The sequence below is a fragment of the Rhodamnia argentea genome, chromosome 5 (genome assembly GCF_020921035.1).
Source record: "Rhodamnia argentea isolate NSW1041297 chromosome 5, ASM2092103v1, whole genome shotgun sequence".
In the NCBI taxonomy this organism is placed as follows: domain Eukaryota; kingdom Viridiplantae; phylum Streptophyta; class Magnoliopsida; order Myrtales; family Myrtaceae; genus Rhodamnia; species Rhodamnia argentea.
Window position 1 is genome coordinate 17,179,167 of NC_063154.1, and position 25,385 is coordinate 17,204,551.

Consider the following 25,385-nt stretch of genomic DNA (forward strand, 5'->3'; position numbering starts at 1 on the left):
TCGCCACCACAGCCGCCACCCATTTCTCACATCCACCATTCACCATCTACCGTCGAGCTCGGTCGCCCCATTATGGCCGTTGATATCCCAAAGAAATTTGGCACTTTAAATGTGGAAATTCACAGCTCTGATAACATGTTAAAAAATTTGATATTATACCAGAGAATGATTTTGTTATGGATGATAGTTTGTGGTTTGAATTTGCGCAAGTGTATGTGTCTAGTTGATGTAGAGAAATGGATAAGGGTAGGATACGTTGAGGAATATAGGTAAGGTTCATGGGACAAGGATAGTTTCTCTAGTTTATGGAAATGGTAGTACAGATATAGTTGATGGAGGAGTTGGTGATGTTGGTGGAGGAGCACAAGTATATGGAGTTTATTCTAAACTCTTCACTCACCCCCATGAATGAGCATTGAGCCTATTTATAGGAGACTCCACCGCCATAGTCAATTACACTAGGTACATCTAGACTTTTCTAAAAATGTCTATTCCACAAATATATGGTCCATGCTAGATATTTCTAGACTTCACTAGCAAATGTCCATCTCTCTAGGAATTGGATCACTAGTTCCAACACTTTCCCTTGATCCAATTTCGTAACATTTCGATCATGCTTCGTGATATCTCAAGCCTCTCATGAAATTCTTCTGGTGATGCCCCATACCTTTTGTGTCGTCCTTGTTCCGCGATCCCTTGCATCTTTTCGTTGGAACTGTTGACACATAAATTTTGATTTTTCCTTTTAGCCATTTATTTTGCATAAAAATAGGAATTAAACTTTAGTTCATGCTAAGAATAATTAATTCAGTTTTTATTTCATGCATTGCATTTGCATATGTATGCGGATTGACTGCATCAAATTTGGGGGGCTAAATGAGAATATAATCTGTAAAATTTTTGTTTTAAATAGTATATTCCTTTTGTTTTAAAGAGGCAAGACTATATTTCAAAAGAGGGATTATACTGCACAGTCAAGGAGAGAAGGGAATCATGCGTGGAGATTCAATTTTTGTCTTGGAGCCCAATCTTCTCATGCCTATAAAAGAAGGGGGTTGACACATTCAGAGGGGTTGTTCGACGTTCAGAATTTTGAGGGCAAAAATTTCTGCTCAAACGCACTTGAGCCTTCACGTGAGATACCAAGAGAAAAGTAAGAGAAAACTTGAGGAGTTCAAAGGTTTCCCTTCAAGGGTTGAAACCCTCCTCCGTGTCAAGTTTCTTCGTGCTTCCAGCTGCTCCGTCTAGTCTGACCAGCTAGTTGGATCAACGTGGCACTAGATTTCGCCACATCTACTCGGACGATTCTAATACCAGCTGGTGTCAAAGCTTTGTCTTTGAGGAGTTCTCTTGGCGTAACATCCAGCAATTGATCATACATTCACAAAAGGCCACGAGGAGGAGGAGAGGTGGACGATCGAAGTGGCGGCTGCTGTGAAGAACAAATCAAGTGAAGACAAAAGAAAGAATCCACTAGAACGCAAAGTCAAAGCATGCACATGAGCTCCTGACAAGTTCCACCGAAGCCAGCCCAATGAAATTGTCTACAAACGATTTTTGCAGCGTTCTTTTTCTTTTGCAGATTATGTAAAATTCGTTCAGCACTAACAAAGTATCTCACCGAATTGAAGAGTCCCAAGCCCATGCGAGAATACCGCAGCCGATCCGTCCGATTAAAGTTGCTTTGTGACCAAGTTCCGCTTCAGAATTTGAATTAGAGATTAGGAATAGCCACGTGATCAAATCCCGGATCAGCGCCGGAGGTCCCAGCTCGTGTTCCCTTTGCCGCTGATCCAAAAGTTCAAGGCTTTGTCACGTTTCCGTGCAAGTCCAAAAGAGGAAACCATATCTTGCAATCTAGGTATTTTTCCTAACTTCAGCATATTTGAATATTTGATTGCTTATTCTATGCGGATTGAATATTCACTTTGCATATTTCAAGAAATTATATCGCAAGATTAAGATGCCCGAAAATTGTCTAATTGGAAAGATTGCACGTTTAAATTTGGATATTGAATTTTTTTGAAAGATTATGATTCATTGTAAATATTTTTTGGAATTCTGTGATAATCTTGTGATAACTTGAACATTTTCTGAAGATACTCTAAGATATCCAAAATATTTCACTATGTAATCGATTAGGAAAATTTCCTAATCCGCAACCGTGTATATGAAAATAAGTCTATCTATCGGGCTTTAAATGGAATTATTTTCCTAGCGGGTATTTCGAATTTTAGGGTCGATCTATCGGGCTTTAGATCGAAACTTAATTCGAAAGAAATAGCGGTGATTATCTTTTTCATTAAAAGATTTGCAACTTTAATTTAAATTCATTCATAAAAACTTAAAATCACAAAAAAAAAATCAGAAAAATTCAATAAAAGAAACAAATTGTGCATGTCTCATGTTTAATTTTCATGTCACAAAATCTCAGAAAATAAAAGAAAGATGTAGCAAGATATGGTTTCTTAAAAACCACGTCTTATCACTTTTTTAGAAAGATAGGATTTTCTCGAAATCTTATCTCATGGATTACATTCAATGAACAAAATCTTGGGAATCCATTAGGATAGATATTAAAAGATGCGGACATAGGGTTAAGATATTTTCTTAAAAAATTTGGGAATTAATGCAAGTTAAATCCGAAAAACTTTAAGATGATCTTGAACCAATTCACTCTCATTTTCCTTTAATTTTTAATTTCGAAAATACATCAAAAATAAAAAAAAAAGAAAAAATAAAAAGAAAACCCAAAAATTGCACCTTTGAACTGCAAGTCATAATTCATCAAAATTGTCAAATCAAACTTTTTTCATGAAATTGATACCATAAGGGCATTAATTGAAAAATTAATGTAACCAAGTCCCGAACTTAAGATCTCTGGTTTGCAAAAATAAAATAGTTTTCTCCCACTATTTTATTTAGGTCTCTAACAACCTACCAAGAAATGATTAGTGGTGGCTCCGAAAAATTTAAAAAAATCTTTTAAAAGATAATCATTTGAACCATAAGTCATGATTTAGTAGAACTTGGAAGAGTTCGAGCTAAATTAATTAATCTAATTAATTAATTTGGCAATCTATTAACCTAAAATTGGAAAACTCGATTTTTAGGTCGCGACAGGAATACTTGCACTTTTCTTCGAATTGACATAACTTTTTTACAATGATGTCCCATATGTCTCAGGCCATCAAAATGCTCCTAGTTGTTGATGTTCCCATCGAAAGTGGAGATGGTTATTTTTTATGATACTTATACGTTAATGATATGCTTATTTTTGAAACCAATATGACTGGAATCATTGAGATTAAGAAGTATTTGATTTTCAGATTTAAAATGAAAAATTTGAGTGAAGAAGATAGTATCTTGGGAATTAAAGTTAAAAAGCATTGTAGAGTTTACTCTTTGAGTCAAAGTGATAACATTGGAAAGATGTTAAATAAATTCAAATATCTTGGTTTCAAATAAATGAGTACTTCATTTGATACCAGCATTAATGTAAATTCTAATTAATCATATTTTCGTTTCTTTTCAAAGAGATACAGCATTCTTTTCTAATTGCTTCTCTTTCAGAGTTCTTAAAAAAATATTAGCTAAGGGTACGCATGATAACACTTCTGAAGTAGAATTTCTGCTTCCGAAGTGTTTCTGGAGTAGAAATCCGTTTGGTAACGCAACTTTTGAAACAGAAATCCGTTTGGTTCACAATTTTAAATTTCTACTTTTGAAACAACGTTTTACTGAGAAGTGATTTTTGCAGCACTTTGAAGAAGTAAAAAAAACTTACTTTTCACCATCATAAGCTATTTTTTTCCTTTTCACTCATTCCTTTTCATATTTTCTTCTGTTTACGGGGGCTCTCACTCTCTCTCTCTCTCTCTCTCTCTCTTCGATCATTGTGTACTCACTCTCGAGAGGTGTGGGCCGAGTTGACCCGATTCGAAAAATATTTTAATAATGCAAATATTTTAATAATAAAAAATTTAAATAAATATAAAAAAAAAGGAAAATTTGAAAAAAAAATCATTAAAAAGTATAAAAAAATTCATAAAAAATTCAGAAAAAATTCGTGAGCTCTTAAAAAAATCATAATAAAATAAAAAAATTCATAAAAATATTAAAAATCATTAAAAATTTTGAAAATTTTGAAAATTCAAAAAAATCCCAAAAAATAGGAAATGGCCACAATCAACTGGCCAAGACCTATTTTGAATTTTTTTACCCCCGATCTTTCCAAATTGACGATTTTACCCTTCTTGGCAAATTGTCTCAAATTTCTCCCAAATCACCCATGAACTCTAATCACACATTCTCTAAGCCTTTAGGGCTATATTAGGGAAGCCTTGATTTGTATTGATATGATTTATTTGTCCACTTGATTGTACATTTATTTTATTGAATGTGATTGGTAGGATTAGTCTTCCGACTTGCATGAAAACCCGTCGGTATTTGCATTTAACTTTTTTTTTTTAATAAAATGCATTTTAGGTTAGGATTAATAATTTTTCGTAGAAATTTGGTCATGTTATCAAACACCTTTCTTTGATCAGAAATCAACTTATGAAGCAGAAATAAAAAAATTAACTTTTGCTTCTGAAGTAGAAGTTGAAAAATCAACTTCCGAAGTTATTTCAGAAGCAGAAGTGTTGTCATGCGCACCCTAATATTCTTGATTGAGACTCTGTTGTATCACCGAGAATTTTTGTCAATAATCATTAGCAATGTTGTGGGAAAAATAATTCCTTAAAGAGTGTGTTATCACGCCTTAAAGTCTTATTTCATTTGTTCTCATTCATTCACTATATTTCTCTACTTTTCGTATTACTTATTTATTTATTTATTTATTTTCTATTCTTTTTTATTTTTGTTTTCTTTCTCTCTTTTTTTCACGATAACGGACCAAAGGAAGAAGGGAAGAAAAAAAAGACAAAGAAAACAAAAATAAAATAAATAAATAAATCATTCGAAATATGTTAAAAATTGTTCAGTGAGTGCCGGCTACACCCTGTAGGACGTTCGGCATCTACATCAGCGATTTCCTGTTAAGATTGGTCGATTGGACTGAATTAATACAAATACGAAAGGTTTCTGACTTAATTGAAAAAAATTAAGATTAAATTGATATAATTATCATAAGTTTAGTATTTTTTGGTAATTCTCCCGTGATACGCCGCTAGTAAATGCAATTAGACTAGGGGAAGGGGGATGATGACGTCTTTGTCATCTTGTGCTTCGTACAAGAAGCCTCCATTCGGACGTTATCCACAAGCACAAGGCCTTGTGTGGACGAGCGGTGAGACATTTCATGGCTTCCATCGCTCAGAATGTGTTGATGGCACTGACCGCGACGGTGAACAAATTCGCCTCCTCCAACGTCCAGGCGGTTCCGAGGGGCGAAGGCTGGCGGCAGCGCAAATCAAGAGCTGCTCCCGCGCTCTCCCGACAATCAGGCATTGGAACCAGGCGGTCTCTCCTCCTGCTGTCCACGGCCGCCGCCGCCCTCTCCCAAGCTGCCGGTGGTTCGCAGACCGAGCTTCTCAAGAGTACTCTCTCCATGCCATTCTCTTCGCCTTCTCAATAAGCAAAAGTACTCAGCACATTCATCGACCGTCGATGAAGATTTTTTTTTTTTCCTTAATGGTTCGTTTGTAATATTTGTTAAATGGTGATTCCGAAAAGACCATTTTAATTTTTTTTTTTCCACATTCATCGCTAATTATATGCTATTTTAACTCGTTTTAGGGTATTTGAAGAAATCAGAGGAAAACAAAGCGAAAAATGACAAAGAGGTAAGAAAATTTTCTCGTTCTTTTTCAGTTTTTTTTTTTTTTGACGATTTTATTTCCGAGATATTTATTTTCTACCTGGAATTTTTTTTTGACTTGGAATAAATGGTTATAATCTTATGGGGTAAAATAATCATAATTACAGCAAAAAGACCTTCCTTGCCCTTTTTGCTTCTGTGTTTTTTTTATTCTAGAGGCTGGAGAGCTACTACAAGAGGAACTACATGGACTACTTTCAATTTGAGGAAGGGTCATTGAGGAATAAGAAGGACCAGCTGACGGAATCAGAGAAGGGCATTCTTGATTGGCTTCAAAGAAACAAATGATCATCAGATCAGAGGCTGGATGTTTTCAGTACAAACACTTTTTTTTTTTATTTTGCAAATTTCTCATAATTATAACTTTAATTGGCAAAAAGACTTCTTAATTAGATGTTAAATATGGTCACCCAACTTGTTTGCGTGTCTATATATCACAAAATAGAGATAACTACTAGAGTATATTGCCGGGCTTGTGGGAGGCAAATGAGCCGTGCCTTCCTTCGTCACTTGGCCCGCGGCTCGGCAGGTCCAATCTGGGATTATGTTATCTCGTAATCTCATTTATGTAGTTCTATATATGTGAAGCACACTGACAGGTTAAAACATATTTTTAACCGAGAGAATAATTAGGATAACCTTAATTCACGTGCAACGACATCGCTCGGTTATCCCAAAAACAAATAGAGAATAAAGTCGGTATGTTTGTTAAGTGAATTACCATTCCATGTTGTTATTTTTCTACTTGTGTTGCCTTCAACTAATACATCAGCGCGCACATAAACGGGCAACGGTACTAAGGCCGATGGAAAATTGTATGGATTGGGCCCATGATAAAACTCAAATGGGCAAACATATGAAAAAAAAAATTATTTATTTTTGTGTATTTAATAGCTTATTGGGAAAAAAAATTCAGAAATTAATTGAAAAAATGAAATTTAATAAAAAAATTAAAAAAGGGAACTCAGTTTGGCCCTCAGTTCCTTATACTAAGAATTGTTGATGATCGATTTGATAGCACAACTCGGGAAAATAGCAAGACTCAATTGCACGAAAGTACAACTTTGAGGACCTAACGACACACAAGAAAAAAAAGGAAATAGAGAACTTGATTGAATAAAAATAAAAGTTAGAGGATGACATCATGAAAAACTTAATCTTAAGGACTAAAATTGTACTTAACCTTATTATCTCCTAATGTTGGCATTATTTATCAATGTCGAGTATATCATAGCTTCAATTAATAATTATGGACTAGATATTTCTTTTGAATTCAATGAATATATTTCCAAACACAAGTAAAAATATCGTTATCCTTACGCTTCGTTTGTTTCGTGAAAAATAAATTATTTGAAAAATATTTTCCTGAAAGTGATGGCTTATATCGCTTGAAATGATTGGCTACCCAAAAAAATATATTCGTATCGACAAAACTATGTCCAAAAAATTTTGTGGATGGTATTTTCTTTTTTGTTGATTCATTTTTTTAAGAAAGTAGGAAGATCATTTTTACGGAAACGTTTTCCAAGTCATTCATTTTTCGAGAAACAAATAGATTCTTAGCATAAAAAGTGGATATGCTATGTTAAAATCCATTAATTTTGTCGAAGAGCAATAATGAATGAAAATAAGAAACTAAAAGAGTTGCTATCTTTAGATAATTGTTCAGCAATAAAGTTTAGTTATTCGTCAATGACTTCTGGTCTTATTGCGTCGGTAATTTTTTGCCGCCCTAATTTCTGATTGCGACCTCCACAAAGTCGCTTCCCAAGTTCAAGAGATTGGTTAAGCTGTCTGCTGTCTTGACGAAGACTTAAGAACTTGATATGATAAGAAAGTTCTAATGGATCATGATATTTTCGCTGTACAATGGTAGCTAGAACGACCACAAAAAAAAAAAAAAAAGTTCATTTAAGGTCCTAATTTTCATAGAAAATGACGAAAAAAAAAATACTCCTATTGCTAAAAATCTTCACTTTAAAAATAGGAAAAAAACCACAAAAAAAATCCCAAACAATACTCAATGTGACGCATTTACCCCGAACATATTTTTTTTTGGTGACATCAAAAACCTCGGACTATGCTCATTGTGACATATTTATCCTAAATTTCTTATTATGCACAAAAAATCTCAAACTTATTCTTATGTGACACATTTATCGTTGGTCAAGGTTCCTTCAAATGATTTTTCAATCCGAACAACGTGTTTTTATTCCGCTTAAATCACACGGGCGTCATGTCAACACGGTTTGTTTCCGATGTACATGTAGGCAGATTTTTAACGATTCTCATTGACAGAACTTTGACAAAAGGTAAATGTACCACATAGGTACAAATTTGTGGTTTAGTACAAATGTGTCACAGCGAGCATAATTTGAGGTTTTTGTGGCTTTTTCTCTCGGATCCCATGCACTTCTAGAGTCGCTTGGGGAGTTGAAGTATTCAAACTACCTCAAAATCAATCCAGAAAGCACTAGACTGATTAGAAAAATAAAGAGAATATCTTCTAATATGAAGAAAATAAAGGGACAAGTCAAAAGAAAATCCCGAGATTAAGGTACATGCTTGCCTTCTCAGTTTTATGTGCGATTAGGTTTAAAGAAAATAAAGAATTGAGTCAACTAGCGTGCTTTTTGTTGATAAATTGTACAGTATCAAATCAATAGACATGTCATAATCTATAATTATAGTGGAAGTTAAAGATGGAAAATAATAATTTGATCTAAATGAAAATTGAATAAAAAAATAAATCAGAAAAAATCTCCGAATAATCAACTTGTGGATAACCTACTTAACGTGTTATCTTTATGATGATTTGTAGAAGATTTTGCGCGGTAATTATTCTGATTTTTTTCTTTTCGGTTTCTTACTTCAATAGATTTTATCTCGCACCAAATAATCTTGTGATTAGTTACCAAAACGCCACTTTCTTTTATTAAATTGCCCGTACCACAGTTATGTGATTAAAAATTAGAGTCGTGGAGGCCATGGGTCACCTCGGGGTTGAGGCAATCCATCACGACCTAGAGTCAAAGTTGTGAATCTTTTTTTTTTTTTTTTAAATATTATAAAATTACATCACCCGTATCAATTCAGTTCTAAAATCATCTAATCGTATCATTTTTTTTTCAAAATCCAATTGCATCAATTCAATCTTAAATCTTTTGACGATTTGTCGACGTAGTTCTTTCGACCAATTTTGATTTGAAAACGCTAATATGGCAGCCCAATCAGAGTCGGCTATCCTATGTGACGTGACCGGCGCCGACATGGACAATTTAATTTACATTTTCGTACTTTGTCGTATTTTTTTTCCTTTTTCAGTTTTTTCTTTTCTTTTCATCGATGGCTGTAGATCGACCACAAGCTATGGCCAATGGGGGCTTAGTGAGGGTCGACCTCAGCCGATCCGACAAGGGCCTCCCTCACTTGCCACAATAAAGAAAAAAGAAAAAAAAAGAATTCAAAAAAATTTAAAATTTGCACAAAATTATACATACCAGTGCTGTAGTTCCACATAGGATAGTTGACATCATGCTAGCGATTTGCCGCCAAAATTGACCGTATGGATTTTTCATTAGCAATTTGTTAAGAGACTTTGGACTAAATTGGTCAAATAAAATCTCTCAGATCCCATGCACTTCTAGAGTCGCTTGGGGAGTTGAAGTATTCAAACTACCTCAAAATCAATCCAGAAAGCACTAGAGTAATTAGAAAAATAAAGAGAATATCTTCGTAACGAAGAAAATAAAGGGACAAGTCAAAAGAAAATCCCGAGATTAAGGTACATGCTTGCCTCCTCAGTTTTACGCGCGATTAGGTTTAAAGAAAATAAAGAATTGAGTCGACTAGTGTGCTTTTTGTTGATAAATTGTACAGTATCAAATCAATAGACATGTCATAATCTATAATTATAGCGGAAGTTAAAGATGGAAAATAATAATTTGATCTAAATGAAAATTGAATAAAAAAATAAATCAGAAAAAATCTCCGAATAATCAACTTGTGGATAACCTACTTAACGTGTTATCTTTATGATGATTTGTAGAAGATTTTGCGCGGTAATTATTCTGATTTTTTTCTTTTCGGTTTCTTACTTCAATAGATTTTATCTCGCACCAAATAATCTTGTGATTAGTTACCAAAACGCCACTTTCTTTTATTAAATTGCCCGTACCACAGTTATGTGATTAAAAATTAGAGTCGTGGAGGCCATGGATCACCTCGGGGTTGAGGCAATCCATCACGACCTAGAGTCAAAGTCGTGAATCTTTTTTTATTTAAATATTATAAAATTACATCGCCGTATCAATTCAATTCTAAATCATCTAATCGTATCATTTTTTTTTCAAAATCCAATTATATCAATTCGGTCTTAAATCTTTTGACGATTTGTTGACGTATTTCTTTCAGCTAATTTTGATTTGAAAACGTTGATATGGGGGCCCAATCAATGTCGGCTATCCTATGTGATGTGACCGACGCTAACATGGACAATTCAATTTGCTTTTTCGTACTTTGTTGTATTTTTTTTCCTTTTTCAGTTTTTTCTTTCCTTTTCATCGGTGGCTGCAGATTGGCCACAGGCTATGGCCGATGAGGGCTTAATGAGGGTCGACCTCAGGCAATCTGACAAGGGCCTCCCTCGCTTGCCGCAATAAAGAAAAAAGAAAAAAAAGAATTCAAAAAAATTTAAAATTTGCACAAAAGTATACATGCCAAGTGCTGCAGTTCCACGCAGGATAGTTGACGTCATGCTAGCGATTTACCCCCAAAATTGGCCGTATAGATTTTACATTGGCAATTTGTTAAGAGACTTTGGACTAAATTGGTCAAATTAAAAAGACTTAGGACTAAATTAGCACAAATACAATATGTTTAGGACTTTTTTTGGGTATTTTCCCAATCCAAGTCGTCACCATGGTATTAAGAAGGTGAAATGGGGTAAGAGGCTTTAGGAGATTTGTAGATTGGGTTTCCAAAGAAGGGCGATCTGGTTTTTTTTTTCCAATCTTGCCCAAGGTTCTCAGTACAAAAGGCAAGTTTAGGCCCTATTTGGTTCAAGATTGGAAATGAGCATTTAAGTTGTAAAGTCCATTGGCCAAATGCAAATGGTGTTTGGTTTATTTTTTCGCTTACTTTGAAGAGATTCAATTACATCTCTAGTGTATTTTTAAAATCTATTTTATCAAACATTATTTGCATTTTGGAAAAGGCTTTTAACCTAAAAGTATTTACATTTTTTTCAAAATTTTTTGGCCAAATTCTGAATCAATCAAACAGGTCCTTAATTATTTGGTTGCCAGAAAAACACAGGATCTGTCTGTATACTTGTATTTTGAGCCTCCGACAAATTCAGTTTCTGCTCCGACACTCTTTCAAGACCTAACCAGCATGATAACCAAATCATTAAACCTGCCTTGTAAAATCGTCCGCATCCCGCACGTCAGCTATCTTTCGGGGCCTAAATTGGCCGGAAAAATCTTTATTAAAAAAGAAAATAAAAAAAAATCCCAAAACGAAAATATAAAGAATAAATAAATCAGCCTCCCTGCTCATCCCGCCTCTCTTCCTCTCTCACTCGCACGTTCACACACACGCGCACACTCTCTCTCTCTCTCTCTTTCTCTCTCTCTCTCTCTCTCTCTAAGTTCTGGTTTTTGCTCGCCGGAGACCGATCAAGGAGAACGAGAATGAGCTACTACAACCAGCAGCAACATCCCGTTGGTGTCCCTCCGCCGCAAGGTCAGCCTCAATTCTCGACCGGCCATCGACCCGCTTTTGTTCTTTCTCCCCTTTTGTCTTGTTCGCTTCTGATTTCCCCGAGTCTCTTCTCGGCCCGGTTGATGGGTCGTTGTTTCCTGCGTGAAAGTTCCGGTTTTTATCCCTCCCGATTGGTTGGCGGCCTTCCTCGGATCCGCGTCAAACGGCGTCTCCGGGCGACGGCGACGGATCTGGTGGGTTTCGGTTTTATCCGCGAGGAATCTGACTTTGTTTGGTTGCGTGGATTAGGTTATCCACCGGAAGGATATCCCAAGGACGCGTACCCGCCCGCCGGATACCCCCAGCAGGGCTATCCCGCCGGGTACCCTCCCCAGCCCGGGTATCCTCAGCAGCAGTACGCGCCGCAGTACGCGCCGCAGTACGCCCAGCCGCCGCCCCAGCAGCAGCACCAGAGCAGCGGTTTCATGGAAGGCTGGTACGTCTCCTAACGCCCCCTTGTTCTCGACGGGTTCCGAGCGCACTCGCGCGTGGATCGGTCGTATCCGTGTAGCCAAACATGCTCTCTCTTCAGTTTCCATTTCACGCATCTAGTTGCACGGTTTGATCCGAACGGATCGGGTCTAGTCCGGTTCGCCGGGCGTCAATCCGGGACGGTGGATCGCGGACGATCCGACGGTTGAGAGAACCTGGTCTGTTTTGACCCCGGTTTTTCAGGGGGCTTTCGGCAAAAGGGCGAGCGGTTGTTGACGTGCGCCTGTAGAGTCGCCGGAACTCTTGGCCACTCACAGTGGGGGACAGAATTGGCGGGTCGGGTTCACGGGATGATAATTGATTTTTTTTTTTTTTTGTCTTGGCCCATGAAAAATCAAGTCAATTCTGGGGTTTAGATGGGGAAAATGTCCCAACTTGGTTGGCTATGGATTGAAGACTGATCTGGTCAATTTGGGTCTGCTGAGTATTTTGTTCTAGGCTAGTTGAAGATTGCTTAGTACAATTTGGTGGGGCACTGATTTATTATATTGCTTCACAAAACAATCGACAAGTTCTTCATGATCACGTAAAGTAAGGATTTTTTTAACGAGTGTCTCGCATATTGAAAAACCCTCAAATCCAATGGGGATAGAAATTATTTCACCGTGTTATGTGCGATTAATACTTTGGAATCGAGCGGGCATCGACCCAGGAAGAATCAATTCTGGGCGTGTCCACATGTGGGTAGGAAGGGGGGGGGGACCGAAATGTTCACGAGGTGCTGGAGCTGTGGAGGTGCTAAGGTTTCGAGAACGGGCCGTCGACATCGACGCCGAGAACGGGTCATCTAGAAACATTTGACTTCTAGGCTTGCTTGATTAGTGTTGGTGTTGGTTGGCCAGTTCCATTGCCCGGTCAATGATCCATTGGGGGATTGCAAGTGCTTTACTGGGGATGAAAGATGCAAACTTTCAATGCACGTTGGAGCGTGCAAGAACCCAGATAGACATTTCGCAGCAGCTCCAAATCTCCCCCCAGTCAGATGTTACTTTATTCAAGAACATATGAGTTTGAATTTGCAAAACTTGTCTATTGTGTTCTTTTGGCGAAGCGATGGCGATCGGCATGATTCGAAATCGGCATTCCTAGAGTTGCTCGAGAATCCATTTCTGCAGTTTGCTGGGGGTAAAAGGGCTCTGATCAGGCGACGCGATAGGCGATAGAATGCGATGTTTACGCGACGATTGACCGTGTATATAATTAGACAACTAGTGTGTTTTCATGTTTTGATCTTCTTCTTTTTTCTCGGTCGAGCCGCTATGCTTAAGAGTCGCCTAACCCCTTTATTATCTTCTAAGTGCCCTTTTTTTTCCGTCTAATATTTTCGGAAAATTTAGGTGGTAAATACTGGAAATTATGCTGATCTGGTTTTATTAATTTGGGAATGAATGCAGTTTGGCTGCTCTGTGCTGTTGCTGTCTTCTGGACGCTTGCTTCTGAGGATGATAGACACAAGACTGGAAGTGATTTTCATGTCAAGGCCCTCTTTTGTTATTTGCTCTTCTTGCTATATTTTCCCGTGTCTATGTCGTTGCTCATATTGACTTCTTGAATAATATGAAACTTTTCTCGTCAATTGTAAGTGTATTTTTCATCTACGTGGTCGGTGTGTTTTCTTCTATAGTATTGCACCTTAAAGTCCCACATGAATTGATCTATATTTCAATCGGGACGGTTCAATTCGGGAACGGAACCGAACCGAACCGAACTTGCCTTATGCGTCTGAGTCTAGGATGGTTCACACCGAGACCAGGTTTGTTTGGGGATCAGCCTTGATCCGATTGTTCCTACCCAAGAACCTTCCTTGCATGGTTCTTGGATAGACCCGGTTTTCAGTCGCACCCCTCTCTCTCTCTCTCTCTTCTCTAATACGGGGTTTCGATAAGATGGTGCGGTGCCGGAGCCACCAAATTCAATTTCGTTGTACCACCCACCGGCGTACGTATTGTCTTAACAACGATTAAATATGAGATTTTCATTGGAGTATGTTTCAATTAATCCAGGTAAAATTATTGGGTATGGTTAGAGGAAGGAAGGAATCGTTCTCTTTGCTTTTGGGTGCTGTTCTTGCGTTGGTATTAGAAGATTGAAGAAAGGAATATTCGCTTCGCTTTTGGATGGTGTTTGTGTAGAAGAACATATACAATCATAGGAAAAGTCAAATCATGTCGTCATGTCCTTGTTTTTTCCTTTTTTGGGCTTTGGTTGGTTCCATTTTGTTTTTTAATTAGTGTCGTGTCAATTCGATACATTAATTTTTGTATATAAGCTAGTTATAATTAGGGTTTACGTGATAAACTTGACTATGATTTCAACCTTACATTTTTGGTATACCGAAATTTCTTTTTTGCATTTGTTCATAAAATTAACTTTCTTCGGGATTTATTTGTTTTCGTGAAAAATGAATAATTCCGAAGAATTTTAATTGCCCGCATCGCTTGATATAAACTCGACCATTCAAAAAAATTGAATGGTTGAGAAATTTCTTTCTAAAATTAATCGCCTCTATGGCATGAATATTCTACCAATCGAACATATTTTTTTTACTATGGATAACAATTTACGTTTAAATAATTTCATGGATGGTAAAAGTTTTTTTTTTTTTTGCTTGTTTTTGTAAGTTCCTCTTTTACCCGAAATAAGCTAACCTTAAATCTTGATTAATTTTCAAGAAAATTGTAGGGAGAGTCACCTAATTATGCCCGACAGGAACTTTCGAGATGGAATTTAAGAAAGGTGATTCCGTGGACGTCTTCCTTCTACGTTTCACATCAGTGTGAACTGAACTTGTCGTGCGAAAAAAATAATCCAAGAAAAATTACCCAAAAAAAAGGAAGAAAAAAAAATTGGAAAAAAGAAGAAGTTAGCTTTTGCGTGAAAATGTTGCTTTCGTCTCCATGTTGTGTCCTTATCATTCAGTTTTATTCTTTTGGCCAAAAATTTAGGGGATCCTAGAACATTATAAGCGAGATATATCATTCAAAGATGTACTTGAAGATACTTTTTCTCTATGAATACTTTTCAGTTTTCAACTCAAACTTTTGAATTGTAGATAGAAAACACAAAAGTTGTATTGCAAAAATTAAAACTCTTCGAGAATTCTGGGTTAATAATTAAAAATCTCAAACCGGTACCCCCGACACATTGGCTATGAACTGATTTTTTATGTCATAAATGAATTTGGAGCCCTAAAAAAACCTTAAGATGGACTGCTCTTGTCGTCGGAAACTCGCTGGAAACTGGCCGGAAAAATAGCCGGAAAATTGCTTGCGACAGTGAAACTTCCTACGGCTGTATCTCCGCCGTTCGATCTCCGTTTGACGTGAGTGAGCACTCAAAACGTTTGTATCAATGAGTAGAATAAAACCCAAGTGGTTTCACCCTCCGAAATTGGCTATAATTTCTTGGTTTTTCAATCAAAAATTTCAGCCACTCGAATCTTCAAACTCGGATCCCGGCCAATCCCACCGTCGAATCGAATAAAAAAATACACCTAAGAGCTCATCTTGATGAGATCTTCAAATAGACACCTTGCTCGCTCAAATCCGACACACGAATCTAATACTTCAAGATTGTTAAAGGTTATGGGTTAGAGAGAGTAGAGAGTATTTTATGGTTGCTTGAAGTATTATACCAAAGAGACATCAAGTTTGGAATGCTCAGTAGTGTTACCTTCAGCTTAGGAAAATCCTAGAGTTAATATGCAAGCTATTGAGCTCCAGCCCATATGGACCCAAATAGCCATGCTTTCATCTATTGGGCTTGCATGTGAACATATTATTTGGACTATATTAACAATACATCCAACAGAAAATGACAATCCAATGTAGAAAATTTACGTGTGTTGACCCCTTTGATCTTGAACGGCTGGTAGATTTGGATTACGGGTACTAGATTGATAGGCAACAAGTGCCATGGGTAACAATTAGGATTTTTTCTGCGAAGAAAATTAATTTGTGGTAAACGTGTCATGGGATGCCATTTCGGGATTGTTAATGGAATTAAATTTTTATTTTTATTTTTAATTTTATTTCATTCCTTTCTCATTTTAAGAGATTTTACTCAATGAAAAATTTGGACCAATCAAATAAAAATTATGTCGTTGAAGAAAACATTCACCAAACTAATTTCGAAATAAGCCATATCGTTAGGAGTATATTCGAAGGTAGTTTCTTGAAATTATCCAATTGTCCAAAGTTTAAAATCGACAAAGGATATAACCCTATATTACTCTCTCTTTATCCTCTTCCTAAAATTTAAATTCAACGTAAGATAGTCTTTTGGAGCGAACATTTTCTTAACTCCGGCTTACTATATATTAAACAGATGGTTCTTCTTTGGGTTTTAGCAGCTTGGGAAGACTTTGCGAAGAGACGTGATTTGAGGTTCAGCAGATGCTGTTTGCATGGTGGATTTGTTCTTCCCCATTGGCAAAGTTGATTGCGGTAAGCGTCGAATTACGTTTTTATGGAGTGATTGCGATTTGATGGGCGCCGATTAATTATTTTGGTTCGGAAGATTTGATTTTGAATCCTAGGGTGCGTTCGTTTGGGGGGGAAATGGTTTCTTTTTCTTTGTTTTACATCAATTTGATCTGGCTCGACCGTTGGAAGCATGCGGAATGTACAATGTATTGTTTGGTGCAAAACTGTTCATTCACTTGGAATTTTTTTTACATGTCTAATCCGTTACAATCTAAGTTGATAATTCACAATTAGGTAAAACCACTTATAGTTTAGAAGATTTTGAGAAGTTTGATCGTGGAGTTTGAGTCTTTCTTGAATATTTCAATGTATAGTTGTACAATTTGTATGGCTTTGGGTGCAATTAGTTTAATGGGGCTTGTTCTTAACCTTGTAAGGCTAATTTTGGACACCATTGCAAACGAACCATGATGGTTTTTGACATGATTGAGGATTGATTTCTAATATTTTCACACTCCTCTTGGCACCTTTCTTTTACTTGTCGGTCTGCTTTCCTTTTATACAGTCCACGCAAGTAAGTATCACAATCAGCAAAATCCAAAGTACTAATGGCTGCTCCTGGTGCAGGACTAGGAGTTATGAAGGGTTTCTCAGGATTCACCATGCCACTGCTTCTTTGTCTCATATTTGTGCTCTTCTGCTCAGGATCAGGTTCTGGTTTCTCTCGTCTATTTCCCTCTTCTGTTTGCTAAATCACATTCCCCTCCAAGACCACAAAACACCCTTTGGTACTATTTGATTCTTTTTTTTTTTCGGAATAATAAATAGTCACTATACTTTTAATTTGTTCAATGTGGTCCCTAGCTTTTGGTACATGTTCAATTTAGTCCCTAGAATGTATGAAAAAGTTTCATGTTGTCTTCCATTAATTCACGTTCTAGGACAACATTAGAAATTTTCATACCTTCCATGGACCTAACTGAACATGTACCAAAAGTCCAGGGACTACATTGAACAAATTTAAAGTTAAGGGATCATATTACAAATTAGGCTAAAGTCCATGGGCTATTTGTGTCATTTACCCTTTGCGTTCCTTGATGGTCTGGATAAAGTTGACTGTCTGATTGTTTCGCCTCTTCTGATGCTGTAGTCTTTGAGCAATTAAGGTAATGGTTTTCTGTCTTAAGCCATTTCAGGACAAGTCACGCAGGCTGTCTTCAACGATGTTTATTATGATGCTTCGGCACCGACACAGGCAAGATGAAATTCCTACACACTCTTCTGCGACCTTTGAGTATGTCGGCATGTGAATTGCCTAATCGATTTCTGCGATCATTGCTAATTTGCATTCAAGAACAAAGACCTGGAGATTGGTCTCGGACGATCAATTATTCCGTGCATCAGATTTTTCGAGTAGTTCAAATTTTTGTTCTCCTGATAGTAACGTAGCTAAAGCTTGCAGGAAACAACTTGCAATCCTGGACTGAGCAAATTAAATGTTGCTGAGTTGGAAGTCGTGTGAATTCAATTATAATGAGAGAATTAACTGAAGCTTCTAATGTGTACGTATTCGATAAGCAGTGTTTGGCAGAGCCGGGGATTACCATGTATGGCGGCGGGATCATAGTTAACCCGGAGTTCAGCTATGGCACATACGGATGGACTGTGTTCGGGCAAGGACAGATTGAAGAACGCGTATCCCGCACCAACAACGGGTTCATGGTGGCGAGCGATAGGAAACATCCGTTGGACAGTTTCTCCCAGAAAGTTCTACTCGAGAAGGGCAAGTTCTACATGTTTTCAGGTAAATTACTCCCTCCAGTATATCTACGAAGATTGTCGTATGCTCCCAGTACACGCATGCGCCTATACGTGCTTGTCGGAGTTGTTCATCCGAAGCACACAAGCATGTGATATCAGATATGTACTTGAATAGTTGTATTCATTGGCAAAGAATCTGCATCCTCAAATGACAAGGGATGTGGAAAAACATGAATCTGGATGGAGATGAAGATGATTCTTACTTATGTTGAAAGAGGTACTTTCGCAGCTTGGGTACAAGTAAGTGAAGGAAGCGAGACGGTATCGGCGGTATTTGGAACTGGAGACGGCGTGTTTGTTCCCGGAGGCAGCGTCGTGGCGGAGCACGGCTGCTGGTCTTTGCTGAAAGGCGGCATCGCTGCAAACTCTTCAGGACTCGTCGACGTCCTATTCGAGGTGAAAGGCATTCGAATTTTTGGTCAATCTATTTCTGAATGGAGAACATGTTATTGCTAGTTGGTGATTTCCGAGGTGATAGATTAGAAGATCAGCACATTCGAAAAACGAACTATATATTCAAGATACGAAATCAGACGCTTAATGTATGATTGTTGCGCTCAAGTACCATTTTACCGATTGAAGCCGATTCTGTTTGTGGCAGAGCAAGAATACCTCAAAGGAAATTTGGGTCGACAATGTCGCTCTGCAGCCATTCTCGAAGAAGCAATGGCGGTTTCACCAAGACCAAAATATGGAGAAGGTAAGAGGGAGAGTTATATCGAGTTGAGTTGGATCTTCTGCTATAACCAACCGCCGCGAATTTCCATACTTGCAGGTCCGGAAGAGCAAAGTGAGGTTGCATGTTACTTATCCATATTCAAAAGCCGGAGTCGGCGGAGCCACAGTCCTCATCAGACAAACCAAACCAGGATTCGCGTTCGGGTGCGGCATGAACTCCCACATTCTCAAAAGCACTGATTATCAAAACTGGTTCGCATCGAGATTCAGATTCACCGCTTTCACCAACGAAATGAAGTGGTACAGCACGGAGAAGAAGCAAGGCCAGGAGAACTACACGATAGCTGACACGATGGTGAAGTTCGCGCAGGACAACAGAATCTCGATTCGAGGCCACAACGTTTTCTGGGACGACCTGAAGTACCAGTCTGACTGGGTCAAGACCCTTTCGCCCGAGGAACTGCAGGAAGCAGCAGAGAGGAGGATCAATTCCGTCGTATCAAGATATGCCGGAGAAGTGATTGCCTGGGATGTGGTCAATGAGAACCTGCACTTCAGCTTCCTTGAAGACAATCTCGGGAAAAATGCGTCCTCGATTTACTTTTCGAAGGCATATAAGCTCGATCCGAGCGCGAGAATGTTCTTGAACGAGTTCAATACCATTGAGTTCGGTGGAGACGTTAAGGTTAGCCCTGGGAACTTCAAGAAGAGGCTCGAGGAGATACTTTCCTATCCTGGAAACGAAGATATACCACCAGGAATAGGAGTGCAAGGCCATTTCGGCCCCGGCCAGCCAAATTTGGCATATATGAGATCAAGCCTGGACATTCTTGCAACCGCTGGAGCGCCCATTTGGCTGACAGAAGTCTCTGTGGAACCAGGACTCAACCAGGTATTGAACTTATCCTAGGACAGAGGTGATCAGGGCTGGCGGCCCGCTCGACCCGAAGAGCGAAATGGGCAGGCTTAGGGTAGCGATTCTCTTCTTGCGGCTGGCTTTTAGGCCTGATCCTAGTCCTGACCCTTCCAGGATCCTATAATCCGCTGTCCTGAGCGGATCTCGAGTTGTGATCAGTGACAAAATAGAAGTGAAGTACTAAAAGACTCACAATTTGACACGCTCTAATGCACAAATCTTTTCTTGACATCACAGGCTCAGTACTTGGAGGAGGTACTTAGGGAGGCATATGCACATCCTGCCGTGGAAGGGATCATAATCTTTGCCGGCCCTGCGCCCGCAGGCTTTTACGCCACCGCTCTCACGGACATGAACTTCAGCAACACCCCGGCCGGGGACGTCGTGGACAAGCTGATCAAGGAATGGAAATCCGAGGACTTGGAAGCTCGCACAGACGACGGAGGCTTCTTCGGCACTTCGCTACTCCACGGAGAATATGAGATCACAGTAATTGATCCGATCACAAACTCCTCTTCCACTTCAAGATTTGAGGTGACCAGAGATAGCTCAGAGAGGATTTTCCATCTTCAGATGGAATAAATAGTCTGCTACACGCTCCTAGTGAGCACTAAGGATAGTGTTATTATGATCATTGACTGATTTTACCATTTTTTTAGTAGAATACGATTGAAGGGCACCAAGGGTTGTGTCCTCCCGTACCGTAGCTGGACCTTCTAGGCTAACTTTAAGCTTGATTTTTTTCTAACTAGTTATAATTTTTCTAGTTTGATCTTATATTTTACCTTATGCAAAACATGTACGCCGCATTATCAAACAGAGCAACCGCCATCTTTGCCTTTTGATGGACGGAGAAAAAAAAAAAAAAACATCGGCTACACAACCATCACCGTCACCACCATGACCACCGCATCGCCCGAGATGACCCGGCATTATTTACGTGCTTTAAGGGAAATTTTCACATTCTCTCGAAGGCGCAAAAATCACTTGTATGCCATCAACAAGAATGATCTTCTAGGTCATAATTACATGCAATTCATTATCCATACAAATAATTAATCGACATTTTTTATTGGACCATTTTTTTCATTTCCCCTCCTTAATTATTCTTAATCATCAGTTATCAGTCAACCATCAAACACTATCCTCAGATGTCCGTAGGAGCTTCCAGCTGACTGTTCATTCAATCTGAAAATAGAAAGTTCTCCCCGAGCTGTCTTTGGTCACTTCGAATCTTGAAGTGGAAGAGGAATTTGTAGCTGGGTCAGTTATCGTAATCTCATAGTCTCCATGGAATAGAGAAGTGCTGAAGAACCCTCCATCGTCGGTGCAGGCTTCGAAGTCATGGGTTCTCCATTCCTTGATCAGGTTGTCCACAATGTCCCCGGCCGGCGTGTTGTTGAAGTTCATGTCAGCGAGGGTCGTGGCGTTGAAGCCGGCGTACGCAGGGCCCACAAACATTATGATCCCTTCCACTGCAGGATGGGAGTAAGCCTCCCGTAGGATCTCCTCCAAGTACTGAGCCTGCAACACCAGAAAAAAATTGAATTTTTTGCCTAGATGCCCATTATTAAGAAGAATCAGATATATTATTTAACGTTGACAGGGTTGACGGAGGACGTTGGGCCGGCCGGGGCCGGTAACAAGAAGAGAATTGCTTGCCCAAGCCTGCCCAATTTTACCTCTCAGCCCAACCGTGCCTGACCCGGGCCACCGGGTTGCCTGGCCATGCCTAATTGAATACCTGGTTAGCTCCTCGTGCCACAGACACTTCTGTGAGCCATATGGGCACACCGGTTGTGGCAAGAATCTCCAGACTTGATCTCACGTAAGCCAAATTTGGCTGGCCAGGGCCAACGTTGCCCTGTACTCCTATTCCTGCTGGGATACCTTCGTTTCCGGGGTACGAAAATATCTCCTGGAGCCTCTTCTTGTAGTTCCCTGGGCTCACCTTCTCGTCCCCACAGTACTCGATTGTGTTGAACTCATTCAAGAACATTCTCGCGGTCGGGTCGAGTTTGTATGCCGTCGAGTAATAAATTGAGGAAGCGTTTTCCCCAAGGTTGTCCTCGAAGAAGCTGAAGTGCAGGTTCTCATTGACCACGTCCCAAGCAATCAGTTGTCCGGCGTATCTGGAGACGACCGAATTGATCCTCTTCTCTGCAGCTTTTTGCAAGTCCTCAGGCGAAAGGGTATTGACCCAGTAGGGCTGGTACTTGGGATCGTCCCAGAAAACATTATGGCCTCGGATCGAAATGTCGTTATCTTGTGCAAACTTCACCATTGCGTCGGCTATTGTATAGTTCTCTTGGCCTTGATTCGTCTCTGTGCTGTACCACTTCATTGCGTTGGTGAAAGCAGTGAACCGGAACCTCGAAGCGAACCAGTTTTGATAGTTGGTGCTCTCGAGGATGTGGAAGTTCATACCGCACCCGAACGGGAAGCCTGGTTTGGTTTGTTTGACAAGGAATTTGGCTCCTCTGACTGCGACTCCACTTTTGTCCGTTAAAGTTATCTGGAACTTTACTCTGCTCTTCCGTGCCTGCAAGATCGAAATTTGCAAAGTTCCTATATGTTTTTCTGACTAACTTGGCACAACTTTTGGATTTACCTTCTCCATGCTTTCATCCTGGTGAATCCTCCATTGCTTCTTCGAGAATGGCTGCAACGCAACATTGTCGACCCATATTTCCTTTGAGGTATTCTTGCTCTGCCACAATCAGGGATCAGAATAACATCAGCACTTCACCTAATATTGCTTCCAAATTCAGGAAGAATACAGCAAGCGCACTATCCGGTTAGCCCCGATCGAAGGGTATAGTTCGAGAAGTACTGATCACTCGAGAAGTTAGTATAATGATAACAATCATACGTCAAGTGTCTGATCTTGTCATGAATTCTAGTTCATTTTTCCAATGTGCTGATCTTTCAGTAATCACCTAAGAAGGCATAAACTAGTTGAATTGTGCTCTTGCAGAAATCGATTGGCCTAAAAAAGTTCAATTTCCATCACTTCACCTCGAAAAGAACATCGACCGTGCATGAAAAATTCGCGGCGATGCCTCCTTTTAGCAAAGACCAGCAGCCTTGCTCTGCCACGATGCTTCCTCCAGGAACGAACTCGCCATCTCCAGTTCCAAATTCAACTGATACTGTCTCGCTTCCTTCATTGACTTGTATCCAAGCTGCGAAATTCCCTCATCAACATGAGTAATAAATCATCTTAAACTTCATCCACGCATACCGGTATGCATTCCTTGATATTGGAGACCTGAAATTCTTTGCACATAAAAGAAAACCATTCAAGGGTCCTGTTTATGTGAACGCGCATATCACATGCCTGTTGGCTTCACATGAACAAACTACGGCATACGCATGAAGAAGGGTATGTGTACTTGGAGTTTGTAGCAATCTATGTAGAAAAAATTGATGGGATGATTACCTGAGAACGTATAGAACTTGCCCTTCTCGAGTCAAACTTTCTGAGAGAAACTGTCCAAGGGACGTTTCCTGTCGTGCGCCACCATGAACCTGTTCTTGGTATGCGATACGCGTTCTTCAATTGCTCCTTTTCCAAACACGGCCCATCCGGTGGTGCCATGACTAAACTCCGGGTTAACTATGATCCCACCTCCATACATAGTACCCCCAGGCTCTGCCGAACACTGCTTATCGAATCCATGGAAATCGGAGTTACAGTCAATTCTCACCATTTCCGAAATCACAATTTGGGAATAAACCAAAATTTTCGCTTAGTTTCGGCACGAGTTGTTTCCTGCGAGCTTTTAGCTATTGACTTTCAGGAACCAAAAAATGGGTACTGCAAGAAAAGATCATTATGTGCACAGAATGATGCGTTCGATCATCTTGGATTCAGAATAATTCGTTGGACTTAGTGATGACCATGAAGATCGAATCGGCATTCACACGTGAACATAACTCAAAAGTTGCAAGTAGTGTACGGGACTTTGATCTTGCCTGGGTAGTTGCTCATGCATCATATTGAACACCACTGAAGACAGCCTGTATGATCTGCCCTGAAATGGCTTGACGTGGAAAGCATCTAGCTTAATCATTCATGGCATCACCAACATGACTAAAGAACAGCTAAAACCAATCAAACAGTCAAAGACGAAACCTAGTACCTGATCCTGAGCAGAAGAACACAAATGTGAACCAAAGAAGTAATGACATGGTGCATACGGAGGAGCTTATCGTCTTTCTCAGCCCTGCAACACAAGCAGCAACCAGTGACTGTGAAAGCGTGCACCAACCTGATCAATCTCGGTTTTCTGCATGTCCCGAGACTCAACCCCTATATATATAATAACCCAACAAAAAGACTGGCCGATGACTGGTCTGGAGACCATGATGGGTAGGCGACAATGGCGTCCAAATTGGTGTTCTATCACTCAATAGTAAGCATGTGATTTGGAGGTAGAGAGCATCGAGAAGCGAGTAATGCTATTAAACTTGACTGCTTAGCGATGCGATAGAGCGTATACGGACATTTGAACAAGTGGGTGATATTCAAGTTTCAAGTAGATTCGGGCCAAATCAAAACGTCACTTCAGTTAACAATTTTGTTAACTGGTCTCAATATATTTCATTAGTGTCCGCATAATATCTGGTAACTAGGGGTACGTTGCAGACAAGTCTGTCACCAGATGCTGTCAGGCCAACAACGCAAGAACGGGAGCTTCGATGACTCACCTTAGGCGCGGGACGCTACTATACGACCCTATCTAGCGGTAGTTAACGAAAATTATCTTCCAAGGGATTTAGCATAAAGAAATTGTGGGGAATTGGAGTAAAAAAAGCAAGCCCTTTCGTCCCTTTTACTGTTTGGATTGCCTGTTCTGCAGTCTCGAAGGAATCCTATTTTGTATCGAACCAGACGAAGCGACAACCGTAGATTGACCATGTGTAGTAACAAGGACCATTTTTCTTGATTTTTGTCATGGACATTGTGATTGTCCTTGAGGGGCTCCTGGTCTTGAAGGGATTTTTCAATTTCTGTGGAGACACAAGAAGGGACAAATGGGGAATCCTTAAAAGTGTGGCATTATATGTTGGCCGCCTTGTGCATATCTCGAAGGAACAGTCTCAGTGACTTACAGCCTTATGGTTTGGTTTAGAGACATGATGAGACGAAGGTGGGCGTTGCGGAGTAGCGATGCGGTCTCGATGACAGCCTTTGGGATATAGTTTGGAGAAAGAGACTAGAGATAAAGTTGAAGACATATTGATACATAAGGATACTTGGATTAAGGGGAGCAAAGTTAAAGTTTAGCTCCCATGCGAGAGGGAGACCATATATGTGTAAATAGCATATAAATTTTCTATAGTCAAGTGATGTGTAATATATTTCGACAGTTATAGTAATTGCAATTTTGGAGATAATTGTTTGAAAAAACCTAACGATAGCCAATTTAGTCCCAAACTTTTTAATTGGGCGATTTAATTG

General features: G+C 39.3%; 4 protein-coding genes and 1 pseudogene across 4 annotated transcripts in view; 4 read left to right on the forward strand and 1 right to left on the reverse strand.

Moving 5' to 3' along the window:
- LOC115755210 (serine carboxypeptidase-like 17) overlaps nucleotides 1-16,607 on the forward strand; it is a 38,795-nt gene extending 22,188 nt beyond the window's left edge. Inside the window, exons 15-16 of the mRNA XM_048278869.1 lie at nucleotides 7,507-7,512; nucleotides 16,598-16,607. The gene's annotated coding sequence lies outside the window, so the exon portion shown is untranslated. The remainder of the gene's footprint in view (nucleotides 1-7,506; nucleotides 7,513-16,597) is intronic.
- On the forward strand, nucleotides 5,306-6,238 carry LOC115755205. Its single transcript, XM_030694527.2, has 3 exons — nucleotides 5,306-5,543; nucleotides 5,743-5,789; nucleotides 5,981-6,238. The coding sequence occupies exons 1-3, from the start codon at nucleotides 5,306-5,308 to the stop codon at nucleotides 6,110-6,112; spliced, it is 417 nt and encodes a 138-aa protein (XP_030550387.2). The 3' UTR covers nucleotides 6,113-6,238.
- On the forward strand, nucleotides 11,493-13,677 carry LOC115755219 (cysteine-rich and transmembrane domain-containing protein WIH2-like). Its single transcript, XM_030694538.2, has 3 exons — nucleotides 11,493-11,569; nucleotides 11,837-12,023; nucleotides 13,474-13,677. The coding sequence occupies exons 1-3, from the start codon at nucleotides 11,518-11,520 to the stop codon at nucleotides 13,517-13,519; spliced, it is 285 nt and encodes a 94-aa protein (XP_030550398.1). The 5' UTR covers nucleotides 11,493-11,517; the 3' UTR covers nucleotides 13,520-13,677.
- A 510-nt stretch (nucleotides 16,608-17,117) lies between the features above and the next one.
- On the forward strand, nucleotides 17,118-20,555 carry LOC115755203 (endo-1,4-beta-xylanase 5-like). Its single transcript, XM_030694525.2, has 7 exons — nucleotides 17,118-17,214; nucleotides 17,700-17,758; nucleotides 18,085-18,307; nucleotides 18,554-18,720; nucleotides 18,926-19,024; nucleotides 19,100-19,894; nucleotides 20,156-20,555. Exons 1-7 carry the CDS (start codon nucleotides 17,142-17,144, stop codon nucleotides 20,498-20,500), a joined length of 1,761 nt encoding a protein of 586 aa, XP_030550385.2. The 5' UTR covers nucleotides 17,118-17,141; the 3' UTR covers nucleotides 20,501-20,555.
- A 409-nt stretch (nucleotides 20,556-20,964) lies between these two features.
- On the reverse strand, nucleotides 20,965-24,422 carry LOC115755200 (annotated as a pseudogene).
- Nucleotides 24,423-25,385: the final 963 nt, after the last annotated feature.